The sequence below is a fragment of the Gallus gallus genome, chromosome 17 (assembly GCF_016699485.2).
Source record: "Gallus gallus isolate bGalGal1 chromosome 17, bGalGal1.mat.broiler.GRCg7b, whole genome shotgun sequence".
Lineage (NCBI taxonomy): Eukaryota > Metazoa > Chordata > Aves > Galliformes > Phasianidae > Gallus > Gallus gallus.
In genome coordinates, this window is record NC_052548.1 from 5,529,052 (window position 1) to 5,551,774 (window position 22,723).

Here is a 22,723-nt window from a genome sequence, read left to right on the forward strand (position 1 = left end):
CTACATTCCCAAAGCTGATCTCTTGAGAGGAAGTAGGTCTCGCTAAGTTTGATGCCTAGCCATTGGCCCCTCCTGAAGCAAGGAGCTCTCAGCAGTATAGCTGATGATGTGCTTTGTTCCCTTTCTCCAGGTCACGATTGGGATGTCCCTGCTCTCAGGGGACCCCTGCTTCAAAACGTGAGTTTCTGGATACTTATCTTGTTTTGGAGACCAGAACACCATGTGCCTTGTCAGTTTTCTGTTGGAAACTAAAATTGCTGGGGAGAGGAAAACGGTGTCCTTGAGATTAGGAAATACGGGGGAGAGCTTGAAACTGGTGGCCTAGACTGTTGAATCAGCTAGAATAGCACAACCAGGCTGCATTCTTGGTTCATTTGTTCTCTGCTCTGCTTTCCCAGCTATAGAAAGGAAGAATCTACTATAGGGTAGGGGAATCCTGGATGTCAAAGCCAGCAATAACATCTATGAGTGTTGGGAGATGCGAGGGGTGACCTGCAAAAGCTTCTGGTGTGTGTGTGTGTGTGTGTGTCAGTCAGTTTTCACTGCTGCTCTGTGAGATGATATGAGGGTGAAGTGTTTTTTCAAATTTGCCTTTTAAATTCAAACTGAATTTCTGGATCCCTTGGACTGGGGATTGCCTTGTTTAGGGCTTTTCCCCCTTTTTTTTCCCTGGGGAAGAAACAGGCTTAGTTGCACGTAGTATTTTCTTAATGTTGGTTAAGTTCTGGAAACTAATGAGTTCTAACAAACTTTGTGTTGTGCATGAAGGATAGTTTCTCATAGCTTTGGGGATGGTTTCAGTGACCTCTGAGAAGGGAGAGGTCAGTGAGGAAAACAGTCTTGGGAATGAGCATATTTTAGCACATACCATGCAAGATAAAGATGTTGAGTTGAAACAGCAACAAAAATACTGCAAAGCTGTGAAACATCTTAGTTTCCCTGTTCTTCTACAGGGACCCACGTTCATAATTTATATTGATTAGGAGAAAAACTGTCACCATGCTTTTTTTTTTAAAGTCCATTGTGATAAGAAAGAATAAATACAGTGAAGCTGTGATGCACTTCTTTGTTTTAGTAATTGTTGGAGCATCAGTTAACAGATATAGCAATACCATGTGCCTTTATACTGCAGTACAGGGTTGTGAGGCTCTGTAATATGGGCCAGCCTGCAGTAGTGTGCTGTAAGGCATGTGGCTGTACACACAGGACTGCTGTATGCTAATTTGATTGTTTTGTGTTGACTCCAGCAGTGTGAGAGAAGGCTTTACCTTAAGGTCATCTCTCGTAGCAGTATTATTCTGGGCTATAAGGTCTAATTTTAGGAGCTAGCTTGAAGTGCATAAATTAGCTTGCATGGTTATGAAGTGCCACATACCTCTTGATGTAATTTTTAATTTGTTAATACCTTTTCACAGTGTAGCAGAGACACTTTCAAACCATAAATGCAGTACCATCTGATTCTGGAGGAAAAAAAAAAAAAAAAAGAAAAATTGCTTCATGAGGAAAATTTGAGTATCTTAAACCACTTTTAATAGTGACAGATGTTTTAAGTCCAGGTTACCAGGATTAGTTTCAATGATAAATTGAAATAATGTCTGACAATAACATTTGACAAAAATACCTGCTGCTTTTCCACTGTGGAAGCAAACCCCCCACCTCTTTGCCTGAAAATTATACAGAATGGAATATAAATATCAATTTAATAGAAGTAGGGTCAGTCAGAAAGTCAAACCTCCTTATTTTCTTAAAGGATTTTTGCAGTCATCCCATTTCTTTTCTTTATATGGTGCTGATGTGCGAATGTCTAAAAATGGAAGCTTTGCATGTAGAATAGTCCTTGATCAGGAGAGCTTTTGAGAAATGACACTCATTAGAGGATTAGGCAAGAATTAAACTGTGCTGGGAAATCACTCCTGAATGTGCTCGCTGAGCACTTGCTTTTTGCAGCAGAGACAGAGCTTCTCCTGGGTGTCATACAGAGGGGAGCACGGACTGCTTGCCTGACCTGGCAGCTGCTGCAGGAACAGCTTGCTTGATTAAGGCAGTAAGGGCCTTGTCAACCTGTGAAACAGGGTCCCTGAAGTACCAGGCTGCATGTAAATCACTGATAATGCAATTAGGGAGGAGGCTTTTTGGTGGTTATTGTTTGTTTTCTGTTTGTCTATTATTTTTTTGTTTGTTTTCCCCTGGGGAAAGCATGCCGTGGGTTTCCCAAAACCTTTATAGCTCTCCGACTGCCATAAGAAATGTCTTCAGTATTTTCTCCCAAAACACTGGAAAGATCCTCTCATGTAGCATCTACCCTCATTGGCCTCAGAGCTCCAAGTGAGACAAATAAAAGTTTTTCTTTCTCACTCCTCGCTTAAAAAGCATACTATAATCCATTGGTTGCAGTTCAGACTTCAGGCTATAAGGAAGTTAGGGCTCCAGCAGGAATATTAACCTTGCCATGCTGCACATGCCATGGCTTCTACCCAAAAACACTTCTGGAGGAAGGGAGGGGGCTCCAGGCACTTGCAGTTCTATCCTGGAGCCAGCATTTACAAAGGGATGTTGGGAGCACACAGAATAACCAGAAAAATAATTTTGACAGCTGTAAAAATACTTTAGTCTCACTGAAAATAAGTTTAATCATCAAATAAAAAAATGGAAAGGTTATTTAAGCGTTATAAAAGTGTTCCCGTAGGGGAATGGGGGATAAAAGGCTTCTTTCTGACCTGAGCCAGAAAGATGTAACAGAAGGGTGCTGGAATTTAGAGCTGGACAAAAGCAAACTGGTTCCTGTTTGTGAGGCTGGCTGGCTGCTGGAACATGTGCTGGGAGAAAAGGGCAGCTCTGGATAGTTTCCTGGAGGATAGTGAGGTTGTCCTGTATAAATGATTGAGTGCTCAGTTTTTGCCTTAATTTACATCAAAAACTTGTTTTTCCTTGTAATCAGCAGTTTGTAAAATGCTGCATCTGCAGTCCAGATGCATTATGAGATGGGGAAGACCTAAATATTGTATATAGAAAGGGGGTGGGGTGGGGGAGAGGGGAGGAAGCAGCAAATGTTATACTGTGCTGCTGGTCAGAGAGGCTGCCAGCTTCCCTCCTTCCTTGTGAGGATGGGGCGGGCTGGAGGGGTCCTCTTGGCTCAGTGAGTGTCCCCAGTGATGGGATGATCCCCAGTCCATGCCTCACGGTTTGTAACGCTTCTCTTCTGACTACAGGCCGCCTTCCACCGCCAAATCCATCACCATACCAGGGCAGGACTCTACCCTGCAGCTTACCTGCAAGGGTGAGGGAACCACAAGCAGCAACAGCAGTTCAGCCACAATTGGTTCTCTGCGTCAGACCAAGCCAAGAGCAACCATTCTCAGCTCGGGTAGGAATGCCCATCCTGGAGCCATGCAATGCTTAGTTGTACTTGGATGCTTTCTCTTCTTTTTCCCAGCAATTGCAAGCGGAGAAGTTGTTTAATATTTCATGATTTCTCATACCCATTTTCACTGCTCTCAACTCATTTAAGAAATTTAAGAAAAATGAAGCTCTCAGTAAGTGGGACTGAGGAGAAGCAGCATGAATCTTTGCCACATCCATACCTCTGTTAGTGGAGATAAAGCAATCTGTTCTTTTTCCTGAGGATTTAATAATTAATGTATTGTGTTCATCTCTGCCTTCCATTGTGTTCAGTGACACTTATGTTGTTCTCCACTCAGTTATTCTTCTAGAAAAGCTTTGAAGGTTTTAGAGGTTGGTTTGAGATCTAATGGCCTTTGTCCAGCTGCTGATGCAGAGTTCTTTGGCTTCTGTATGAGCCCATTTTCAAGGACACTGCGTTTTCCTGTTGCCTTTTTTCTTCCCAGTGTACTCTAAACGTGCAGGCAGACACTGCACCAAAATAGAGCTCTGGTCACATAACCTCAGTGGCAGCATAGTGCCCGAGTGCTGTTCTTAAAAAGCTTGCCAGCATGTTACACTTGAACGCTTTCAGTTAAACTTGTTGCAAGAGAGGGAAGCTGGGGCAAAGGCAAAGAAATAGAGATTATCCTGAAGTTTCTGTAACAAGCTCAGATAGGATTTAAATGATGTGGGCTCACAAATAATAGCAGGACAAAAGCCATAACAGGAGAAGCTCCCAAACAGAAATTGTAATACTTTACTAATGGTGGCCATTTGATGCTTTCATGCTGTTAGCTATCTGTAGTTAAAATCATTAACCTCCAAACACTGTCCTTCTAGGTCCTTCAAGACCAAAGTTAATTAAGGCTCTGGGTGCTAGAATTAATGATGAACTTAACAGAGGAATTTGGTGTTGTCCAAGTACATGTTCCAAAGTACATGTAAGCTCTTTGCTAGCCTGTACAATAGGCTTCTACCAACAGACTTTCACTTTCCTTAATCTAGTGTCCCAGGATCAGCATCTAGTCTAAAGCAGTGGACAGTGTACTGATGTGGTTGTGGTGTAACTGGAGTGCCTTGTTTCTCAGCAGGTGTCCCTGAAGAACCAGATCAGAATCTGTCCAGCCCAGAGGAAGTCTTCCACTCCGGGCACTCGCGGAACTCCAGTTATGCCAGCCAGCAGTCCAAGATTTCTGGTAACTATTGATCCACATGGTTGTGCCATCACTGGCCCCATCCTTTTCTTTGCTGCAGCAAGCTCTCGTGAGAGTGACTTGCAGCCTTATCTCTTACCCAGCTCTGTGATATCAGAGCTTTCTGGTCAGTCTCTGCAGATGAGTTCATAGATGTATGTATAAACCTCGGTATACAAGAGCAGATGCTGCCCTGCGTGTTAACTCTGCTTTCAGGAAAGAAGGAAGGTGTGGTTTGTAATCATGCTGCATTTGCAGGTTACAGCACGGAGCACTCCCGTTCTTCTAGTATGTCTGACTTGACCCATCGCCGGAATACCTCCACCAGCAGCAGTGCATCTGGAGGGCTGAGTATGACAGTGGAATGCCCTGAGGGAGAGCGGGACCACAAACTAGAGAAGCCACCTCGCCCTCCCAGACCAGCTCTTCTGCTGGACAGACCCTCCCGGTAGGTAAATGTGGTGCAAAGCCCCCTCTTTGGGAAGCTGAGATGGAATCTACTCTCTGGTCTTCAGCCAGCAGTAGGTTGGAATTAGCTGCTGGGAGAAGGACTGTTCCTAAAAGAAGTGAGAGTATTTGAAAGTCCATCATTAAAGTCTGATTTTTCCCATGATTTTCTTTCCCCAGGAGGAAAAAGGATTCAGTGGAGAGTCACCCAACCCGAGTGGATGACACCAGGATCGATGCAGATGATATAGTGGAGAAGATAATGCAGAGTCAGGACTTCACAGATGTCAGCAATACTGAAGGTGAGAGCATGAGTCTCAAGAGGGGAAGTCTTGGCTGTTTCCTTAGCAAAGCTGCCAACCTTGTACAAAGCCAGATTTGGTCTGCCACAGACTCCCCCCTTTGATTTGCGAACAGTGCTTGCCACTGTTTCTCTACAGACCACAGCAGGGGTAAAACAGTAGCTTAAACGTAAGGGTGAGAGAGGAAAAATTACTGTTTTTTCTTAGCTTAATGTTGTGCTTGATTTGTATGTGAGGCTCCCTTTCAAAGCAGGAAGAGCCGTTAGGGGTCCTATTGTTATGGGAACACCATATAGTGTGCATCTGGATTCACAGAAATGCACTTGTTCCTATGCTGAACATTCTGTAATGCAGCTGGGAGAGGAGATCCTGGCAACCATCAGTTCTGTACTTTGATGTCCTACTTCCTTTTCTATCTGCAGACAGTAACCTGCGGTTGTTTGTGAGCAGAGATGGAACAACTACACTGAGTGGTATTCAGCTGGGAAACAGGTAGGCTTCCTGAAAGGGCTGCAGACAGACAGACTCCAGAGAGATTAGCTAGCTCAGTATGCAGAAAACTTTCACCTTTGCAATAGAAGAGATTTCTAAACATCGTGTGCTACATGGTGGCTTTATTCCCACATTCACACCCCTGGGATCTCTCTGGTGACAGTCTGCAGCTGCAATGGAGTGTGAATGCGGTTCTCAGTGGGAACTCGGAGAGAGAATTTCATCCTAGTTTTTAGATCCAAGAACAGAAATAAATGAGGAGTAAAAGGACACAATGGTAAAGGTTGGTTCCTATTTGGTCCTGCACTCGCAGGGAGCTTTGCCTCCTGCTGGACTACAGCAGAACTGCAACTCCCTTTTCCCTACCCCTCCATCTGTGTTGTGGGCTTGTGCTCTCAATAAAGACTTCTGGAGAATAAAACTTCTTCTTGCCACAATAACCCTTACTACAGTGTATTGACTAGTTGTGGTTGTTTTTTTGTTGTTGTTGTTTGTTTTTAAGTTTTGTAGCACCTTTTGTAGTACAAAAAACAATAATGGCAAACACAAAGATATGTCAAGTTGGTGGCGAAATTGGGAACAGAGTCAGGAATGCTTGTTCTTTGCACAGTATACTCCACCCAAACCCTTCCTCTCTGTCCTCTAAAAGGATTTGTGTTTCACCTAACTCTTTCAAGCTCTAGTGTTAGTTTGTTATGTAGCTGTCTGTTTTGTGTTACACGGGTTGGCTTCTCACCAGATCGACTAGTTATTGTCAATATTCTGTGTGAGGTTAGAGAGCAGTGTTCATGAGTGGAAAGCTCTAAATACAAACTTGTATGCATTAAGTAATGGGAGAATAACCTGGCTTTCTCATCTTCTGCTCTTTGTCCTCAGGGTCTCATCTGGAGTTTACGAGCCAGTGGTGATTGAAACCCACTAAATGTGAAGAACAGGGTAGAGCTGCTGGAAACAGGCCCCCTACCCAGTCCGCTGCCACATGGATGCCAACCTTTACCTCTCTTCATGCAGCATTCCAGAAGGGATTTCTCCGTGCCCCTCCCCATATGTTTGCACTGCAGAACTACTCCGAGACCACTCCAGATCATGCACTTTCCCTGTGTTGGCAGTACCCTCCTTCACTTCCCAGTTTTTCCAGTGCCTGCCCTCCCCCTGTTTGCAAACAGACACGAAGTGTCTGCTGGACTTATCCTTAGTCCTAGAGCATGTTGCTCTTCTGCATCCCTCACTAAATCCATCCATTTGCAATGGGGGATTTCTCAGCTTGTCTCCCCAAAACATTGGGTTATGCCACTGTGAACTCTTCAGACCACTTGGGGGGGGAACCATTTTAACGAAACCAAGAGCTGCTCGTTGATGACACGGTGAAATGGTTACTTGCAGGATGCTTTATTCCGTTGACTGCAAGGGAATATCACCTTCCAAGGCAACAGTTTTATTGAACAAGGTATGCAGTGGTGTACACTTCACCTTCTTACACTCAAAACCCCAAAAATCTTTTTATCATAGGAAATATCTCCCAAAAGTGCATTTCAGAAAATTACCACAATCCAGATGGGAGTTGATAAATGGTTAAATGCTAGTGCTTGTTATACCACTAACTGTATTACACCCTTCCACTGCTGGGCATGGAAGGGCAGTGTTCATCTATTAGCATTAGCAGGAGCACTTTAGAGGTTCCAGATTTTACCTGGAGGAGGCTTGTCTCTGCTCTTCCAGGAGAATAATCCATGTTTGCTGGACTGATTCAGCAAACAGTCACTGTTGGATCTTGGAATACAATGCCTCCTTTTTGGCTTAGGAAGGGAATTGCCCTTCTTGGACTGTGAAAAGATTCTCATTATCTGATGGCCATCCCCTGGGCCAGAGCGGGATTCAGTTGTCTGCAGTGGTCTCTTTGGTTTGGTGGTTAACAATTGCCTGTCTTGGCTTGGGCCAGTAAGGTAATTGGTGCTGGTTGTCCTTTCTTGACCTGTCAGTAGGAATCTATGCCCGAGCTGTTTTTTTCTGGGGCTGGAGAGAAGCTCTGCTTGTAGGGCAAGATAAACCCACTACCTTCGCCTTCAAAGGCAGATTGGATATTTTCTGCTGTTCTCTGTACAGCAGCTGTTCTTGCCCACTCTGTGGAGAGTCAACTTTTCTGACAAGGTTTCAAACTTTCCTGGTTGGTCTTTCGGTTGCTCTTCTTTGGGTTTTTCTGCAGTTGTTTGACACTTCAGCTGCCTCTTTTCCTCACAGTGAGCAGCAGAGATGTCAGTCCCTTTCAGCTCTCACTTATAGATTCTTCTGGCAGCTGAATTGCAGATGAGGATCTATGCAGCCTCCAGCCATGGGCTGTCAGCAGGCTTTGCTTACAGCCTTTCCTGCACGGAGACTAGCAGCCTGTAAGCTATTTCTGTGTAGTATCCTTTCCTCTTTTGCCGGTGTACTGTAGTAGCACTCAGCAGTCGTGCACTTTGAGTCGTGGCACAGGCACGATCCTGGCATGGTCAGAACATGCCCTTCTCTGACACACGTGTGTGTGCACACTCTCACAGGCACACGCTTGTCTCATTCAGTGAGGAAAGACTTGTAACTGATCACACTGCTGTTGAAATTCTTAGTTATTGTAAAGCCTTTTTAAAAGGACAAAAAAAAAAAAAGGATTAATTGTGGTCTCTGTGGCTAGAATGCATGCAGATGAGCTACTGGAAAAGGGAATTTGGCAGAATGAGAGATGAGGAATGAAAGGGCCTTGATGTTTTTCGCCCTGCTAGCTAAAGGATGGCTGTATGGGGAGAGGGCTAAGCTGTGTGGCAGAGCTGTACAGCTGCTTACTGTGTTTTGATAGTTTCTCTCCTCAAGTCAAGAGGCTTCTTTCTGTATTTGGAATGACCATGTGTAAAGATATAGGTCTTTTTCACCCCTTTCCCTTCAAAGGAAATTAAATTTGGATTACGGTTACAAGGGGTACAGAAAACACTTAGGATTGGATTAATGTAGGGAAGTGATATTGGATCTTTTGATTCTGTCTGAAACAAAAGCTCTTTCACACTTTCTGGTGTTTTAACTGTGATCTCAGACTGGTAGGTTTGGCACTCGCTTGCAGGCTGGTGAGCTTCCTGCTTGCTCTGGGTGAGAGGTACCCTGTTCCAGGGCTTCTGCTTGTGTGCAGGAAGGGGAAAGCTGACTGCTTTTCTTCTTTCCTGGGGCTCTGCCAGAAAGCTGGGCCTCCCCTGACTCTCTGCTCAGGTCAGTGCAAGGGCAGAAGTATACAAACAGCACTGCATGTTCTTGCCTAGCCTGCAGGTAGCAGTGGGAGCTGGCTGCCCAGCTGCTCCCAACACGGCACCTGCTGGAAATCAGGTCTGGGGCATTGCCAGAGTTGCAAGAGCAATAACCAGAACTTGAAAAAAGCAAAAGTAAGTCAGGAAAGAGGCCAAACCCATCTCACTTTGCCTGTTTTGCTTCTATTCACGTGGAAAACAATGATAGTTACTGTCAGAGCAATTGGGAACCAAGGGTTTTCTTCTGGGCTTCGATTGGCAAGAGTCTACTGCCTCGAGACACCAGTAGCTAGGCATGCTGTGAAATCCACTGTGGGACAGAGGAGGGATCTCTCTCCAGCAAAGCAAGAAGAGCTGAGCCATACAAAAAGCTTCCCAGGCTGGCAGAGTTGTAACCTTTCCATCATGTAATTGTGGCCGACCTGGAAGCGTCTCTGGCTTCTCTTCCAGCAGCTTGGCACATCACTGCTTGCATTTTGGATAACTGTGTCTCACGGGCTGTCTCTTTCTTGTTCTACATTGTTATTGACTGCACAGGTCCTGGTCTGTATGTAGCTTTTTTAGCTCTCCCACCCCTCATTTTCAACAAGAAGGCAGCCCTTGTCATTGAGCCTAATGCAGCACAGCTGGGGCTGGAGTACCCAGGATGGAGCCGTGCAAAGGAGGAAGGAGCAGCCTGCTTCTCTCTCCAGACCCCACCTGAGGCTGTGGCTCTGCCCCAGGCCAGCAGCACACACACCGGGTGCTGGTCTCTTGGGAAGCTGCATCTCGTGCGCACTTTCTCCTTGCTGGCACTGCTGCCGTCTGTTCCTTGTTGGATTTTGAGCATTTAAGAAGTGAATCAGTTTCCAGACCCAACCCGCTGGCTAGTTTCCTTTAGGTTAGTGTGGTTTTTTTTTTGTTTTTTTTTTTGTCTTGAAGTTCATTAATTTTTTATAAACCCAGCAGGCTGGTGTGTTTTTTCTTTTTTTTTTTTCTTTTTTCTTTTGATTGCATTATTGCTTCATTGATATTTTATTCCTGGGGGGCCAAGAGAGGACTTTCTTCCCCACATTGTTTCCCATCTCAGGGGACTCAGAGGCGACTTAGACAAGTAAAAGGACCTTCTTGGCAACAAACACCCTGCGTCCCTGGCCCTGGTGAGCAGAGCTGGCTCTCTGCTCCAGGCTGAGGGCCAGGCAAAACGTGTGGGTTCTGCTCTTGGCTCCTGGACCTCTGGTGGAAGCCTCTTGCAAAGGCTTGGGAAATTCAGTGTCGTGTTGTTTTTTTTTTTTTTAACTAACTTTTTAAAACCAGTTTGAACTGAGTACGTGTCCAAAGGGATAGGCTTGGTTGTGAACTGGTGAAGGAAATGAGTATCGTTTGGAAATGGTGGTTGAAAAAAAGGGGGCGAAGGATGTTGCTCCTCTGTGTTTTAGGGTTTCTTTTGTTTGTTTGGGGAATGGATGGCACTTTAAATGAGGGTGAGGAGGGGGGATTTGTGCTGTCCTTGAAGTGATGGGCAGCAAGCTTGTGATCTGTTTGGGTTTTTTTTCCCCCCTTATTGCCACATCTCTTTGCCCCCTGCAGAAAGTTAAAGCCCTTTTTTTAATGTTTGCTTCAGTTTTTAGAGGGTTCTGAACTGGGCTGAGACCCGAAGAAACGTCTTTCATTCGAATCTTGATAGGAGGGGTTGACTCTTTTTTTTTAATTTATTTTGTTGTTGCTGTTTTCTTTTTAAAACTGGTGGCTGTGCAGCTGGACTCTGCACACGCTGTTGTGAACCTCTGGGAAAACCTCACTCCAGGTACGCTAGAGCACCTAGGTGAAAGAACCCCCTCCTGGAGAGGGGCTGTCCTGCCCTCCCCTCGCTCCCCTGCTCGCTGCCTTACCCAGGGGCTGCAGACTCACCCCCAGCCCTGCCCGCACCCCTCCTGGGCTTTAGCAGAGTAAACGCCCTGGTGACTTAGCCCTGTGGACAAGGCTGGTCCCCAGGGACGAGTTACAGCAAACACTGCCTGGTAGCAAGTGTTTGTGCTGGAAAACCCCTTCCTGGCTGCGGGGGGGTGCATGCAGATTTCCCCCCCCCCCCCCCCCCCTTTCTCATCCATCAGCCCACCGCACCACCGCGCCGAAAACCTGGGCGAGAAAGGAACGTGGGTGAAGCCTCGAGCTCGAGGTGTGGCTGAGCCTTTTCACTTGCCTCAACCCTAAGGATTAATGGTAGAGCCCCTATTTTTGTGGGGGGAGGGGGGGGGGAAGGGGAGATCCTGTTTTATTTTCGTGAGAGTTAGCTGAGCCTGGGGACGTCCGGATGAGGCGCGCACTTGATTTATATCAGATTCTATAGAGAGATGGCTGATATTTTTGGAAAGGGAACGGCTCTATGCAAACTTCCAGAACTGCTTGAAGAGATAGTTTAACATTTTTTTACTTTGGAATCTAAAGAATAAATCTCTAACTTTTTGTCTTAAAGCAGAAGCGTGTTTAGAAAGAGAAGCTGCTTCCACTGCTCTATTTTGGTGATGAAGGTTGGGCTGGCGGGAAGGACTATTTTTCACCATTTCTATCTCCTCTAGTTTTCTCGTTTCATTTTCTAACGGAATGCTGTGCCGTCTTTGATTCAACAGATCGTGTTTGTATTTTCTGTATCTGGTTCCTAACGTAGAGAAATAACAAATATATGAGGAAATCAATATAACGTCAAATGTTGTTATGGTTTGGGGGAAAATAAAGGTTTGGTTTTTTTTGGTACTTCACACTGATCCTCCTGGTTTTGTTGTGGTCTTTTTGTTGTTGTGAATGTGTTGGCTGAGAGCTGCGGTGCCCCCTGCCGCACTACAACTCCCGTCATGCTCCGGGCGAGCCGTGTTTCCCACAATGCCTCGCGCTCCTCAGCCCGCCCCCTCTGGGCGCTCTTCCGGTCTCGGAGAGCACGTGGTCAGCGTTCTGTGCGCTGATTGGTGGGCCGCTCCCGGAAGGACGGGGCAGGCGGAAGGGCTCTCGGTGGCCGTCGCCATGGTGAGTGGGGCTGGGGCCTGGACTCCCTTCCCTTCTTTTTCCTTCTCTTCCAGGGTTCCCTTCCAGCCCGTGACAGGACAGCTGGAGCCGATCCCGCTGCTCCCGCGGAGCCCTGACTCTCTCTCCCTTTGCAGGCCACGGCGACGGACCGGGCGGTAGGGTTCGGCTTGGTGGCCTTCAGCCTCATTCTCTTCGTATACTACACGCTGTGGATCATCGTGCTGGTACGGGGCTACGGGGCTCGCGCTGGTTCTTAGGTCCTGGTAAAGTCCAGCCTCCAGATCTTTCTTAGGTGCTGAAGGAGCACACTGTGCTGGCGTCCTGCTGGGAAGTGCTGGGGCAGAGCCTTCTGGCGTTGGTGGCACAGCCCTCACCTTCTATGTGTGCTGGCCCGACCCCGGCTCGGTGAGCTTGGCTTCACTCCCAGTGCTCCTGCACCGCCTGGGGATGGTGGGGGCTGTCAGTGGGAGCCAAACCTGGCCCATGGGTGCTGGTGGGGCCTTGTGCACACCTCCAGAGTTATGGTGCTGGTGGAATGGAATCATGGAGAGAAATGCTTCTCACTTAAACCAGAGCCCAGCAGGGGGGAGAAGGGTTCAGTAACACCGAGCTCTGGAAAAGTGCGAGTCTGGCAGTGTGACTGCTCCTCAGGATGCAGCAGCTGGGGTCATTAGTGGTGTTCTTCATAGAAATGTCTCCTTGTCAGTTTTCCAGGCAGCAGCTCAGCCTTGGACTTGTATCTGAACTCCTGGCAGTTTCCTTTCTGAGGATCTTGGGTTCCCCTCCTAGATGTGCTCACAGCTGTGGGATAGGTGTTCATACAGTGCAGGAATCATTGCAGTGCACTGTAGCATCCAAAGAATTCTGCTGTGCTCAGCAGAGGAGCCATGACAGGATCAGTGTGAGAGAGAGCCAGCATCAGCCTTTCCCTTCAAGAAGGCAGATGGTTGGGGGGCTGGTGTGCCCAGCACCACACAGCCAAGCCCACCCTGTATCCCAGCACTGCAGGGCCATGGCTGGGCTCCTGCTCTCTCCTTGTCACCCAGCTGAGCACTGGAGTCCTCCTCTTCCCAGCTGTTCTCTGCACCTGTGGTGCTGCTGCGTGAGGCTTCACCACGTGCAGGTTCAGACGCTCTTTTATTAGCAATCCCCTTGAGCCCCATGTTTCCGATCTGCTTTTGAAACTCCAGAGCTGCACGTGTTGGTGACTTGCTCTCATGTGTGGCCACCTGCTAATGCCCCGCTCTGTTTCTGCAGCCCTTCATCGACAGTGACCACAGCATCCACCAATACTTCTTGCCCAGGGAGTATGCAGTTATCATCCCCGTGGTGGCTGGGCTGCTGCTGCTGCTATTTATAGGTGAGTGTTATTTTGGTTGCTCTAATTAGAGGGTTCTAAATTAGGAAGAGAGAAGAGACACTTGTGATGTGCTGCTTGTGGTTCCTGCAGTGGCTTAATTTGGCTCAGGCACTTGTGTGCACACATGGGTAACTTCAGCTGTTCCTCTGGGCGTTAGAATTGTTTCTTGTGCTCTGCTGCGGTTCCATTATTCACTATGTGTTCTAAAGGTGTTTTTCATTTGAAATTTTTGGATTGAGTCTGTTCCCTCTCTCTCATGGTAGGTGTTTTTATAATGGTTGTGATGTGGAAGAGCAGAAAACCTGCCAAGAAATCAGACTGAAGGCCCAGCTGAGAGATGGAGAGAAGGCCCTCACCCTGCAGCACCCAGGCTGGGAGGAGCCAGCCTGCAGCACTAAGCAGCCACCTCCTCCAGAGCACTCTCGAAGCAGCAGCAGCGCCAAGCTGGCTGCTCTCTCTCCTACATTCCTTCCTCAAAAGATGCAGACTTGCATAGTTTACAACTTATTGACTAAAGGGAAGCAAAACTGACCTACGGGACATGCCAGGAGAGGGACCAGAGCTCCAGTTAGGACAAATCTGCACCCCAGCTGAGGCTACGTGCAGGAGCTGTGCTGGGCTGGAATCTGTCGGGGTCCAGCAGCAATAATTGCAGAGTGTGAGTTCAGTTCTGGCCCCCATCAGGTGCTCGGCCTCTGGGTAATCTTTCCCCTCTGCTCTTGCTGCATACAGTAGTTTATTCCTTCTGGGATTTTTTTTTTTTTTAACTGGAAGAGCTAATGATGGTGCTGTGAGCTCTCATGTTTCTGAAGAGGGCCTTCTGAGCTGTGCTTGTAGAGCACATGCTGCACCCACCTCCCCTCCTCCAGTCACCCAAGTGAGGACAGGGTGTGCCCTGAGTGGCAGAGGAAGCATTTTGGCTCCACTGCCAATGAATGGGGCTCTCACCACAGCTGTCAGCTGCAGCCTGGGCTCCTGCCTGCACTGGGCCAGCCCTGAGCTGGACTGCCAGCAGCTCCTGGTGGCTGTAGCGAGCTGGATTTGTCCTCAATAAAGGTCTCTAAGGTCTTTGTTCTTCTCCCGCTTCAAGTGCAGAGGTGCAGTTCCAGCTTCGTTCCCCAGCCAGCCCTCTTCCCTCCTGTGCCGCTTACACTGAGGGTGTGAGCCCAGCTGATGTCATTCGTGGGTGGCTGCAGTAGGCACCAGGCCCGCAGACTGCTGATGTGGGGACTAACCCAGCCCACAGGGACCGGGGGGCAGTGCACTCTGCCTGCCCAGTGCTGCAGCCCCCCACTGTGCTGAAGGACCTCAATTTCTAGGGCCAGTCATTGCTGCAGCTGTGCAGAGCTTTATTGCTGGAGAAATGCAGGAGGGCAGTGCACACTGCCTGTCCAGGAGGGGCACAGAGCGCTGCCCTGAGCCCCATATGTGTGTCTGACGCCTGGTGTGGGACGAGCAGGGGCTGCCATGCTGCAAAGGGCAGCGCCCCTAAAAATATCCCTGTTGGTGTGATGGGAGGTGGCGGTGCTCCAGCTGAAGGTCATGGCACTGTGTGTCCCTGCACAGGGTGTGCTCTGTGCCTCCGTTCCTTCTCACCACCTCTCAGCACACAGCATTGTGCCCCCACCCCAGGCACATTGTGGGGTGCAGGCGTGGAATGCAGCCCCGTGGTGTGTGTGTGGATCCCTGCACCCTGCTTGCTGTGTCACCATCACTGCCTCTTTCATTGATGCGAAAGCCTTTGGGGAGTAGGAACCAGTCTCATTTGTTGTTCATATTTCCTTGCTGCTGGCTGGGGAAAACCCCGGGTATACCTGGAGGCAGCGGGAGCGGGGGGGAAGAAGGGGGGGGTAGCACTGCATGACGTGTCCTGCAGCTGATATAAGGCTATCAGGCAGCACTGCAGGGCAGGAGGCCCCAATCCTGGTCCCAAAATGATCCCTGGGCTTTCAACACTGCATTGAGCTCCGCAACACCTGCATCCGTGGGGCATGGAGGTGAGGAGGGGGCGTGGGGTGGGCTATGGGGGATCCTATGGCGGGGAGGAGGCACGGTGCAAAAGGAGAGGGGGAGAGAAATGGGGGCAACGGGCTCTGGCGTGGGAGATGGGATGGGTACTGGGTCTGTCGGTACCGGGGCACACAGAGCAGGTGCCGGATGCGGTGCTGGGGCTCGCGGAGTGGGCTGGCACCGGGTGTGTCGGTACCAGGAAGCACGGGACGGGCGTTCGGGTGAAGGTACCGGGGTACGGGGCAGTGCTGGGGCTGAGATGGGAGCTGGGGAGGGGGCCGGGTCTGCCGGAGCCGGGAAGCGCGGTTCGGGTCTCCGGGCGATGGGCGCACGGGTGGCGCGCGGGCTCCGTACCGCTGCGCGCAGTGCCGGTGCCGCTCTCGGGGCGCTGCGCGGGGCGGTCCCGGCAGTGGCGCTCAGCTCCGCCCCCTCCCAGCGGAGCGCAGCGCGGTGCTCCCGGCGCGGCCCGGCCGCGATGCGGGACCCGACGGCGGCCCTGGGGGGTGGGCAGCGGTACCGACACCGCCGCCCCCGCGGGGGCTCCCGGCGTCGTGAGTGGGGCCGGGCCGGGCGGGGTGCGCTCCTCCCCCAGCGCCGAGCACGGGATTGGGAGCGGGACGGGGACGGGAACCGGGCGTGGGGGAGTCCTGAGCGCGGGGGGACCCGGGGCGTGGAGGGGGTCCCGGACGTGGGGGTGGGGGTGTCTGAGGCGTGGGGGGATTCAGGGGGACGCTGAGCACGGGGTGCGCAGGGGGCACATCCTGCGCTGTGTGGGAGTGGGGCGTTGGGTACCGGGGCGTCCCCAGCCACGATGGCCCCGATCCCCCCCTCACCCCCCGCCGATCCCGCTCTGTGTGCAGGGTGCGCGCCCCACGCCTCCCTGTGACCCTCGTGCCCCACGGCCGCCCCAGCTCCGCGGGATAAAGATGCTGGTGAGTACCGCGGGGATGGATGGGACGAACCCGCAGCGCTGCGCGGCTGTGCGCCCCGATACCCGCGGTGCGGCGACTCCGGGTGGGCAGCCCTTGGGCCCCGCTGCGGGGACGGAGTGGAACCCGCGGGGGTCGCCGCCACACGCGTGGGCCCCGGCTGCGTGCGGGAAGTGAGTCACGCGCGGCCCGGGGTTCCCTCCTGGCAGAGTTCTGCCGCCGGGCCGCGCTGCCTCCGGCGCCCGACGTGGGCACGGGGCCGAGCCCGGCGCAACCGCGGTTCTCCGCTTCCAGGTCCGCGTCTTCGTCGTCCTGCTGTGCGCGGCCGCGCTCTCCGTGCTCTACGTGCTGCTGTGCCGCGAGGCCGCCGGGCGGAGGGACGGCTCCGCGTACACCGCGCCCGCGGCGCTCAGCTTGCAGGGCTACAGCCGCGTCCCCGACGGGAAGGTCGGTCCGCGGGGCGGCCCCGTCCCCCCGCGCCTCGGCTTCCCCGTCCTCGGTGCTCACGGCGCGTATCCCCGCAGCCGCTGCGCAGAGCTCCGTGCCGCCGCTGCGCCGTGGTCTCCAGCTCGGGGCAGATGCTGGGATCGCACCTGGGCCGGGAGATCGACGGGCAGGAGTGCGTGCTGCGCATGAACCACGCCCCCACCGCCGGCTTCGAGGAGGACGTGGGCACGCGGAGCACCGTCCGCGTCGTGTCGCACACCAGCGTCCCGCTGCTGCTCAGGAACCAGCCCTACTTCTTCCAGCAGTCCCGGGACACCATCTACGTCATTTGGGGTCCCAGCAGGAAGATGAGCCGCGAGAAGGGCGGCCCGACGTACCGAGCGCTGCTCAGGGTGCTGGAGATGTACCCCCGCCTGCAGCTCTACACGCTGACCGAGGAGAAGATGGCGTATTGCGACGACGTCTTCCAGAACGAGACAGGGAAGAACAGGTACTGCGGCCCCCCCGCCTGCCCCCCGTGGCACCGCTTCCGTCCGTCCGTCCGCGGGTCCCCATCCCACCGCTGTGCCCCGCAGGGTGAAATCCGGCTCCTTCCTGAGCACGGGGTGGTTCACCATGATCCTGGCCATGGAGCTGTGCGAGCACATCTGCGTCTTCGGTATGGTCAGCGACAGCTACTGCAGGTGAGGGGCTGGGGGTGGCAGCGGGGGCTGCGGGGGGCGCAACCCTGCTCAGCCCCCGCCGTGCCCACAGGGAGAAGAACCACTCGAGCGTGCCTTACCACTACTTCGAGAAGGGGCGGCTGGATGAGTGCAGGATGTACCTGGTGCACGAGAGGGCCCCCCGCGCCGGGCACCGCTTCATCACCGAAAAAGCCATCTTCTCCCGCTGGGCCAAGAGGAAGGACATCATCTTCAGCCACCCGTCGTGGGCAGGGGGGTAGGAGAGGCGGCAGTGCGGTTGGAAGCCCCTCGATATGCCCGGTATTGGGGGTCTGCAGCCACTGGGGGGGCAGCAGTGGAGACCCCGTTGCGTTGGAGCGCATGGGACAGGACTGGATCCACCGAGCCCCCCCAGCTGCAGGCCCCGAGCTGGCTTGGACCCGTGCAGTGTGGATGTTTAATGTGGGATTCATCCCGGGACGGACCCCACGTATATGGGGCACGTGGAGCGGGGCCGGGACCCCCCGTCCCACAGCCCCCGTGTGCCCCCTGCCCGCAGCCCTGAGCTGCCTTGCCACAAGTGCCCTTGGATTCAGACCAAAGCCGACTTGCCCATTAAAAGCATTTGTAAGTCCGCGCTGTGCCCGCAGCAGAGGTGTGTGGGGCCGGGGCAGCAGCGGGGTTTGTCGGTCTATAAATAGAGTGGGGATCTGACGGATGGGGTCAGAGCACGGAGAGGGTGCTGAGATCCGGTGGATGGGGTCATGCGGGGAGCTGCGGGTGTGCCAAGGGATGGGTGCAGCGGGGCTGTGGGGCAGCATATCGATGGGGCAGAGGGAGACTCGTGTTGGTTTCCAGGGTAGAGAGCCCCGTGGGCCTCCCCGTGCCTCACAGCCCCGCGAGATGAGCTCAGCCCACGGCGCTGCGCCGTATCCCGGCAGTGTCACGCGCGCACCCACCCACGCGCCCTGCGCAGCCCAATCCGGGGCCGTCCCGTCGGGGCGGGCGGCGTTAGGACCCCCGCGCGCACCCGCCCCCGGCACAGCGCGGCCCCGCGGGCCCCGGGAGCGCGCGGCGGCGGCGGCGGCGGCGGCGGCGCAGTGCGGAGCGGAGCAGAGCGGAGCTCGGGCCGCGCTCGGGCCGTCGGTGCGGGTGGGGATGGCGCGGCGGCGGCGGCGGGGGCGGCACTCACCGTGCGGGGAACGGACCGGCACCGCCCCGCCGGGACGCGGCTGCGCCCGGCCTGACGCGGCCGTACAGAGCGGGGGGCGGCCGTGGGGCTGCGTGCTGGGTACGGGGGGGGTGGCGTCCCGGGGGCTGTAGGGGCTGCATCGCGAACAGCGGTGGGTTTGAATCGCGGGTGCCGGGGGTTGCGTCCCGGATAGTGGAGGGTTCGCGTCCCCGGTTGCACAGCAGACGCGTCCCGGGGCTCTGTGGGGGCACGGGGGGGGGTCTGCGTGCTCGGCGAGGGTAGATCGGCACGTGGGGGCTGCACCGCGGAGCTGCAGCTGGGTTTGCTGTACCGGGGATGCAGGCAGGGCTCAGCGCTTCCCCAGCAGAGCGCGATGTGACCCCGGGGCGCCGTCATGGCCCTGCTGCCAGCTGGAGGGGCCCGGCAGCACCGCACAGCCCGGGGGGAGCGCGGCGAGGAGGAGGCGGAGGAGACCCCCCCGGCACCGCTCAGCACCCGCTGCAGATGAGTGCCCCCACCCAGGTAAGGGACCCGCACAGCAGGACCGGGGTGACCGGCGGGGGTCCCGGGGCTGCCACCCCCCCTCGCCCCGTGTCCCCCCTGTGTGCTTCTCCTCCCCCTCAGCCCCGTGCAGGGACGGAGCTCCCAGCACTGTCCCCTCTCTGGGACTCCTGGCACCGAAAATCCCGGCCGTGCCCCAGGCACGTTGGCACCTTCCCGGCCCCAAAGCCTTTCGGGGCCCCCTGGAGGGTTACGTGCTGGCTGCTGTGTAATTTTCCATCTTGGCTCCTCCCAAGACAATCAGATTTCATTTTGTTTTTAATTTCTAATTGCTACGACTACGACCCAGCAGGAGTGGGAATGACTCACTGAGAAGGACTTCCAAATGTTCGTGGGTGTGGGGAGAAGTGAGGATAAGTGGGTCCCCTCGCTGGGCAAGTGCCCGTGGGAGCACCCTAAACACCCCGGGGCCAGTTTAATAGGATTGAGCCGGGAGATCCCAATCTCCTTAGGGCACCGGGATCAGCCCAGGGCTCAGCCCGGTGTGGGGATCAGCGCACGGTGCGGTTTTGGGGATGGAATCCCACTGCTTTTGGGGTGACTGCGTGCCTCGCAGGTGCTCGCAGGACGTCGGTGATCAGTTGGCACTGAGGGCAGCGTGGAGACATGAGCGGCAGCACGGTGAGTGGGACCCCACCTCCCCTTAAAGCCATTCAGGAGAGCTGAGCTGGGGGCGGCCGTGCCAGGGCCAGGGATCCTCTGGCAGCAGCTCAGAGCAGCGCTCACGCAGTAAAGCATTTTCCTCCTCCTCTCTCCTTAAAGCACTGCGGCCATGCAGGCAGTGCCGCTACCGGGAGAGCTGGAGCTGCGTGCATGGCTGAGCGGGGAAGGACAGGAATGTCCCCATCTCCATCCCCATTCCCATCCCCATCTCTGTCCCCATCCTATCCCATCCCATCCCCATCCCTATCCCAGCTCCCAGCGGCCCAGCAAAGGGAGAGCGAGTTGGGCCACCGCATCCCGGTGATCTCCATCCCGATCCCTTTGGGGAGGGGCCCTGACACTGTCCCCCCACCCGCAGAGCCAGCGCGCCGCCGTCTTCGTGCTTCTCTTCGCCCTGCTCATGCTGCTGATCATCTACAGCTCCAGCAGTGGCACCGAGGTGTTCCCCTACAGTGCACTGCGGGGCAGAGCCCGGCGGCCCCCCAACCTGCGGCACTGGGGGGTGAGCAGCGGGTACCTGCCTGTCTCCGGGAACAAGGTGGGCACAGGATGTGGGTATGGAGATGGGCTGTCCCCATGGGTGGGACACTGAAAGCCCCTTGGTTTGGACTCCCTATGGTTTGGACTCCCCTCGGTTTGGGGTCCCCGTGTTTTGGGGTCCCTTTGGTCTGGACTCATTGTGTCCATCGCCTCAGAGCCTGACTGCCCACTGCCACCAATGCGCCATCGTCACCAGCTCCAGCCACCTCCTGGGCACCCACCTGGGTGCTGAGATCGACCAAGCCGAGTGCACCATCCGCATGAACGACGCTCCCACCACCGGCTACGAGGCCGATGTGGGCAACAAGACCACCTTCCGCGTGGTGGCCCACTCCAGCATCTACCGCGTCCTCAAGAGGCCCCAAGAGTTCGTCAATAAGACCCCGGAGACCGTCCTCATCTTCTGGGGGCCGCCGGCCAAGATGCAGAAGGGGCTGTTGAAGATCATCCAACGCGTCGGCGCATCCTTCCCCAACATGACGGCCTACGTCGTCTCCCCGCACCGCATGAAGCAGTTTGATGAGCTCTTTCGGGGGGAGACGGGGAAGGACAGGTACCGGGAGCTCCTCCTCCCCTCCTTGTGCTCTGCGGGTCCCCACTGGTGGGTTGAGGACCGTGAGGGTCACCTCATCGCTGTGCCCTAGAGAGAAGTCACGCTCGTGGTTGAGCACAGGTTGGTTCACCATGGGGATTGCGGTGGAGCTGTGCGACGCCGTCCACGTCTACGGCATGGTGCCCCCCAACTACTGCAGGTAAGGGCCTCCCCGTCCCCAAATCCCAACCCCGGGACTCGGCACGGGGCTCAGCCCGTGGTCTGCTTGTAGTCAGCGCCCGCAGCCCCGCCGCATGGCGTACCACTACTACGAGCCCAAGGGCCCCGATGAGTGCACCACCTACATCCACAACGAGCGCAGCCGCCGCGGCAACCACCACCGCTTCATCACCGAGAAGCGCGTCTTCGCCAGCTGGGCCGCCCCCTACAACATCACCTTCTCTCACCCCACCTGGCCATAGGGCGGCCGCACCGAGCAGGGAGCCCTGGGGATGGGGTCCCTTTGATTCGGGGTCCCTTTGATTCAGGGTCACCTTGGGACGGGATCCCCTTGGCTTGGGGTGCCGTTGGGATGAGGTCCCATTGGTTCGGGGTCCCATTGGGATGGGGTCCCCTGGGGATGGGATCTCTGTGGGATGAGGTCCCCTTGGCTTGGGGTCCCCTTGGCTTGGAGTCCCTTTAGTTTTTAGTTCAGGGATTCCCTGGCTTGGAGTCCCTGTGGGATGGAGTCCCCTTGGTTTGGGGTCCGGGCTGCACTGTGCACCCCAGGGCTGATACAGCCATCAGGGCCGTGTGCCACCGCTGTGCCCATGGGTCTGCACAGCCACGACATGGCAGGTTTTAGGGTGTCTCATCCCCTCCTGCAGGACGTGGGAACCCTGCATGGTCCCAACTCAGAACCTCCCAGGCTGCGTTGCAGCCCATCACCCTGAGAGCACACGGGGGGTGCAGGTGAATGGTCCCCTTTGGCTGGCATGGGGGTCACGTTGCTTTGGGGGCAAAATTTTAGCCCCCACCCCACCCCCACCATCCCCCAGCACAAATCCTAACATTTTCAGTGTTACCATCCCCAGAGCAGAGACCTCGAGAGCCACCCCAGTGAGGACCAAGGGGGTGACACTGCCAACGTGGTGCCGGGAGGGGGGAGGTGGGGAGGAGGGGGGGGGGCAATACCACACAGCACTGCCGGAACCTTTTGTAACCTGGCCATGGGGCTGGGGGGATTTTTTCCCTCCTGGTCCCGGTGTTTGGATTCCCACTGTGGAGCCACGCGATGCTCATCACTCAGCAGCCCCTCACGAACCATTCAGAAGGGTTTGGACGCTGAGCCCCATTGGGTGGCAGCCCCGTGCCTCAGTTTCCCCCTCGGCCGTGGCAGCGGGGGGGGGGGGGGGGGGGGCGTCCCGGTGGGGTCACACCTTGGGGGGGGGGGGGGGGGGCTCAGCACCGTGTTTTGTATCGATTTGTACAGGAATAAACCTCGCTGCAGTCTGTTGCCTTGGACCGTGCCTGCGGGATGCATCTCTGGGGTCCGGGTGGGAGGGAAAGGGACCCCGTAGGACCCCCCCCAGCCCGCAGCGGGGCTGAGGTGGGCGGTTGGGGGCTGCAGGACCTCCCAGCTCTACCCGTCATCCGCGGGCTCCTCCCGTTGCGGGGGCGCGGTACCGGGGGGCTGCGGGGGGGCTGCGGGCGGGCGGGCGGCATTGCCCCCCCCCCACAGTGCCC

At 54.6% G+C, this 22,723-nt stretch overlaps 4 protein-coding genes across 11 annotated transcripts in view; all 4 read left to right on the forward strand.

The window, feature by feature from the left end:
* The window catches only part of FAM102A (family with sequence similarity 102 member A), a 35,604-nt gene extending 23,779 nt beyond the window's left edge, over positions 1–11,825 (forward strand). For 2 of the 3 annotated variants that reach the window (XM_040649075.2, XM_015279493.4), the window contains exons 6-12: positions 131–177; positions 3,210–3,364; positions 4,470–4,577; positions 4,833–5,022; positions 5,202–5,323; positions 5,746–5,815; positions 6,692–11,825. In XM_040649075.2, the coding sequence (XP_040505009.1) occupies positions 131–177; positions 3,210–3,364; positions 4,470–4,577; positions 4,833–5,022; positions 5,202–5,323; positions 5,746–5,815; positions 6,692–6,737 (738 nt within the window). In that variant the 3' untranslated portion in view covers positions 6,738–11,825. The remainder of the gene's footprint in view (positions 1–130; positions 178–3,209; positions 3,365–4,469; positions 4,578–4,832; positions 5,023–5,201; positions 5,324–5,745; positions 5,816–6,691) is intronic. The other variant, NM_001199166.2, reaches the window with a different exon arrangement.
* Positions 11,826–12,044: 219 nt separating this feature from the next.
* Positions 12,045–14,525, forward strand: DPM2 (dolichyl-phosphate mannosyltransferase subunit 2, regulatory). Of its 2 annotated transcripts, NM_001199164.2 has the most exons (4): positions 12,045–12,081; positions 12,216–12,305; positions 13,339–13,441; positions 13,705–14,525. In NM_001199164.2, exons 1-4 carry the CDS (start codon positions 12,079–12,081, stop codon positions 13,761–13,763), a joined length of 255 nt encoding a protein of 84 aa, NP_001186093.1. In that variant the 5' UTR covers positions 12,045–12,078; the 3' UTR covers positions 13,764–14,525. The 2 variants fall into 2 exon arrangements, with proteins under 2 accessions (NP_001186093.1, XP_040505035.1); XM_040649101.2 differs by lacking the exons at positions 12,045–12,081; positions 12,216–12,305 and adding an exon at positions 12,621–13,204 and having other exon boundaries at positions 13,705–14,509.
* An 821-nt stretch (positions 14,526–15,346) lies between these two features.
* On the forward strand, positions 15,347–18,126 carry ST6GALNAC4 (ST6 N-acetylgalactosaminide alpha-2,6-sialyltransferase 4). 3 transcript variants are annotated; one of them, NM_001397782.1, is made up of 6 exons: positions 15,347–15,438; positions 16,312–16,383; positions 16,675–16,827; positions 16,905–17,317; positions 17,403–17,510; positions 17,581–18,126. In NM_001397782.1, exons 1-6 carry the CDS (start codon positions 15,433–15,435, stop codon positions 17,768–17,770), a joined length of 942 nt encoding a protein of 313 aa, NP_001384711.1. In that variant the 5' UTR covers positions 15,347–15,432; the 3' UTR covers positions 17,771–18,126. The 3 variants fall into 3 exon arrangements, with proteins under 3 accessions (NP_001384711.1, XP_015134789.3, NP_989842.2); XM_015279303.4 differs by having other exon boundaries at positions 15,347–16,026; positions 17,581–18,124; NM_204511.2 differs by lacking the exon at positions 15,347–15,438 and adding an exon at positions 15,899–16,002.
* A 448-nt stretch (positions 18,127–18,574) lies between these two features.
* ST6GALNAC6 (ST6 N-acetylgalactosaminide alpha-2,6-sialyltransferase 6) lies at positions 18,575–22,033 on the forward strand. Of its 3 annotated transcripts, none has more exons than XM_046901881.1 (7): positions 18,575–18,780; positions 19,024–19,203; positions 19,799–19,863; positions 20,264–20,443; positions 20,601–20,998; positions 21,090–21,197; positions 21,270–22,033. In XM_046901881.1, exons 3-7 carry the CDS (start codon positions 19,849–19,851, stop codon positions 21,457–21,459), a joined length of 891 nt encoding a protein of 296 aa, XP_046757837.1. In that variant the 5' UTR covers positions 18,575–18,780; positions 19,024–19,203; positions 19,799–19,848; the 3' UTR covers positions 21,460–22,033. The 3 variants fall into 3 exon arrangements, with proteins under 3 accessions (XP_046757837.1, XP_015135191.1, XP_015135190.1); XM_015279705.4 differs by having other exon boundaries at positions 18,575–18,641; XM_015279704.4 differs by having other exon boundaries at positions 18,575–18,635.
* Positions 22,034–22,723: the final 690 nt, after the last annotated feature.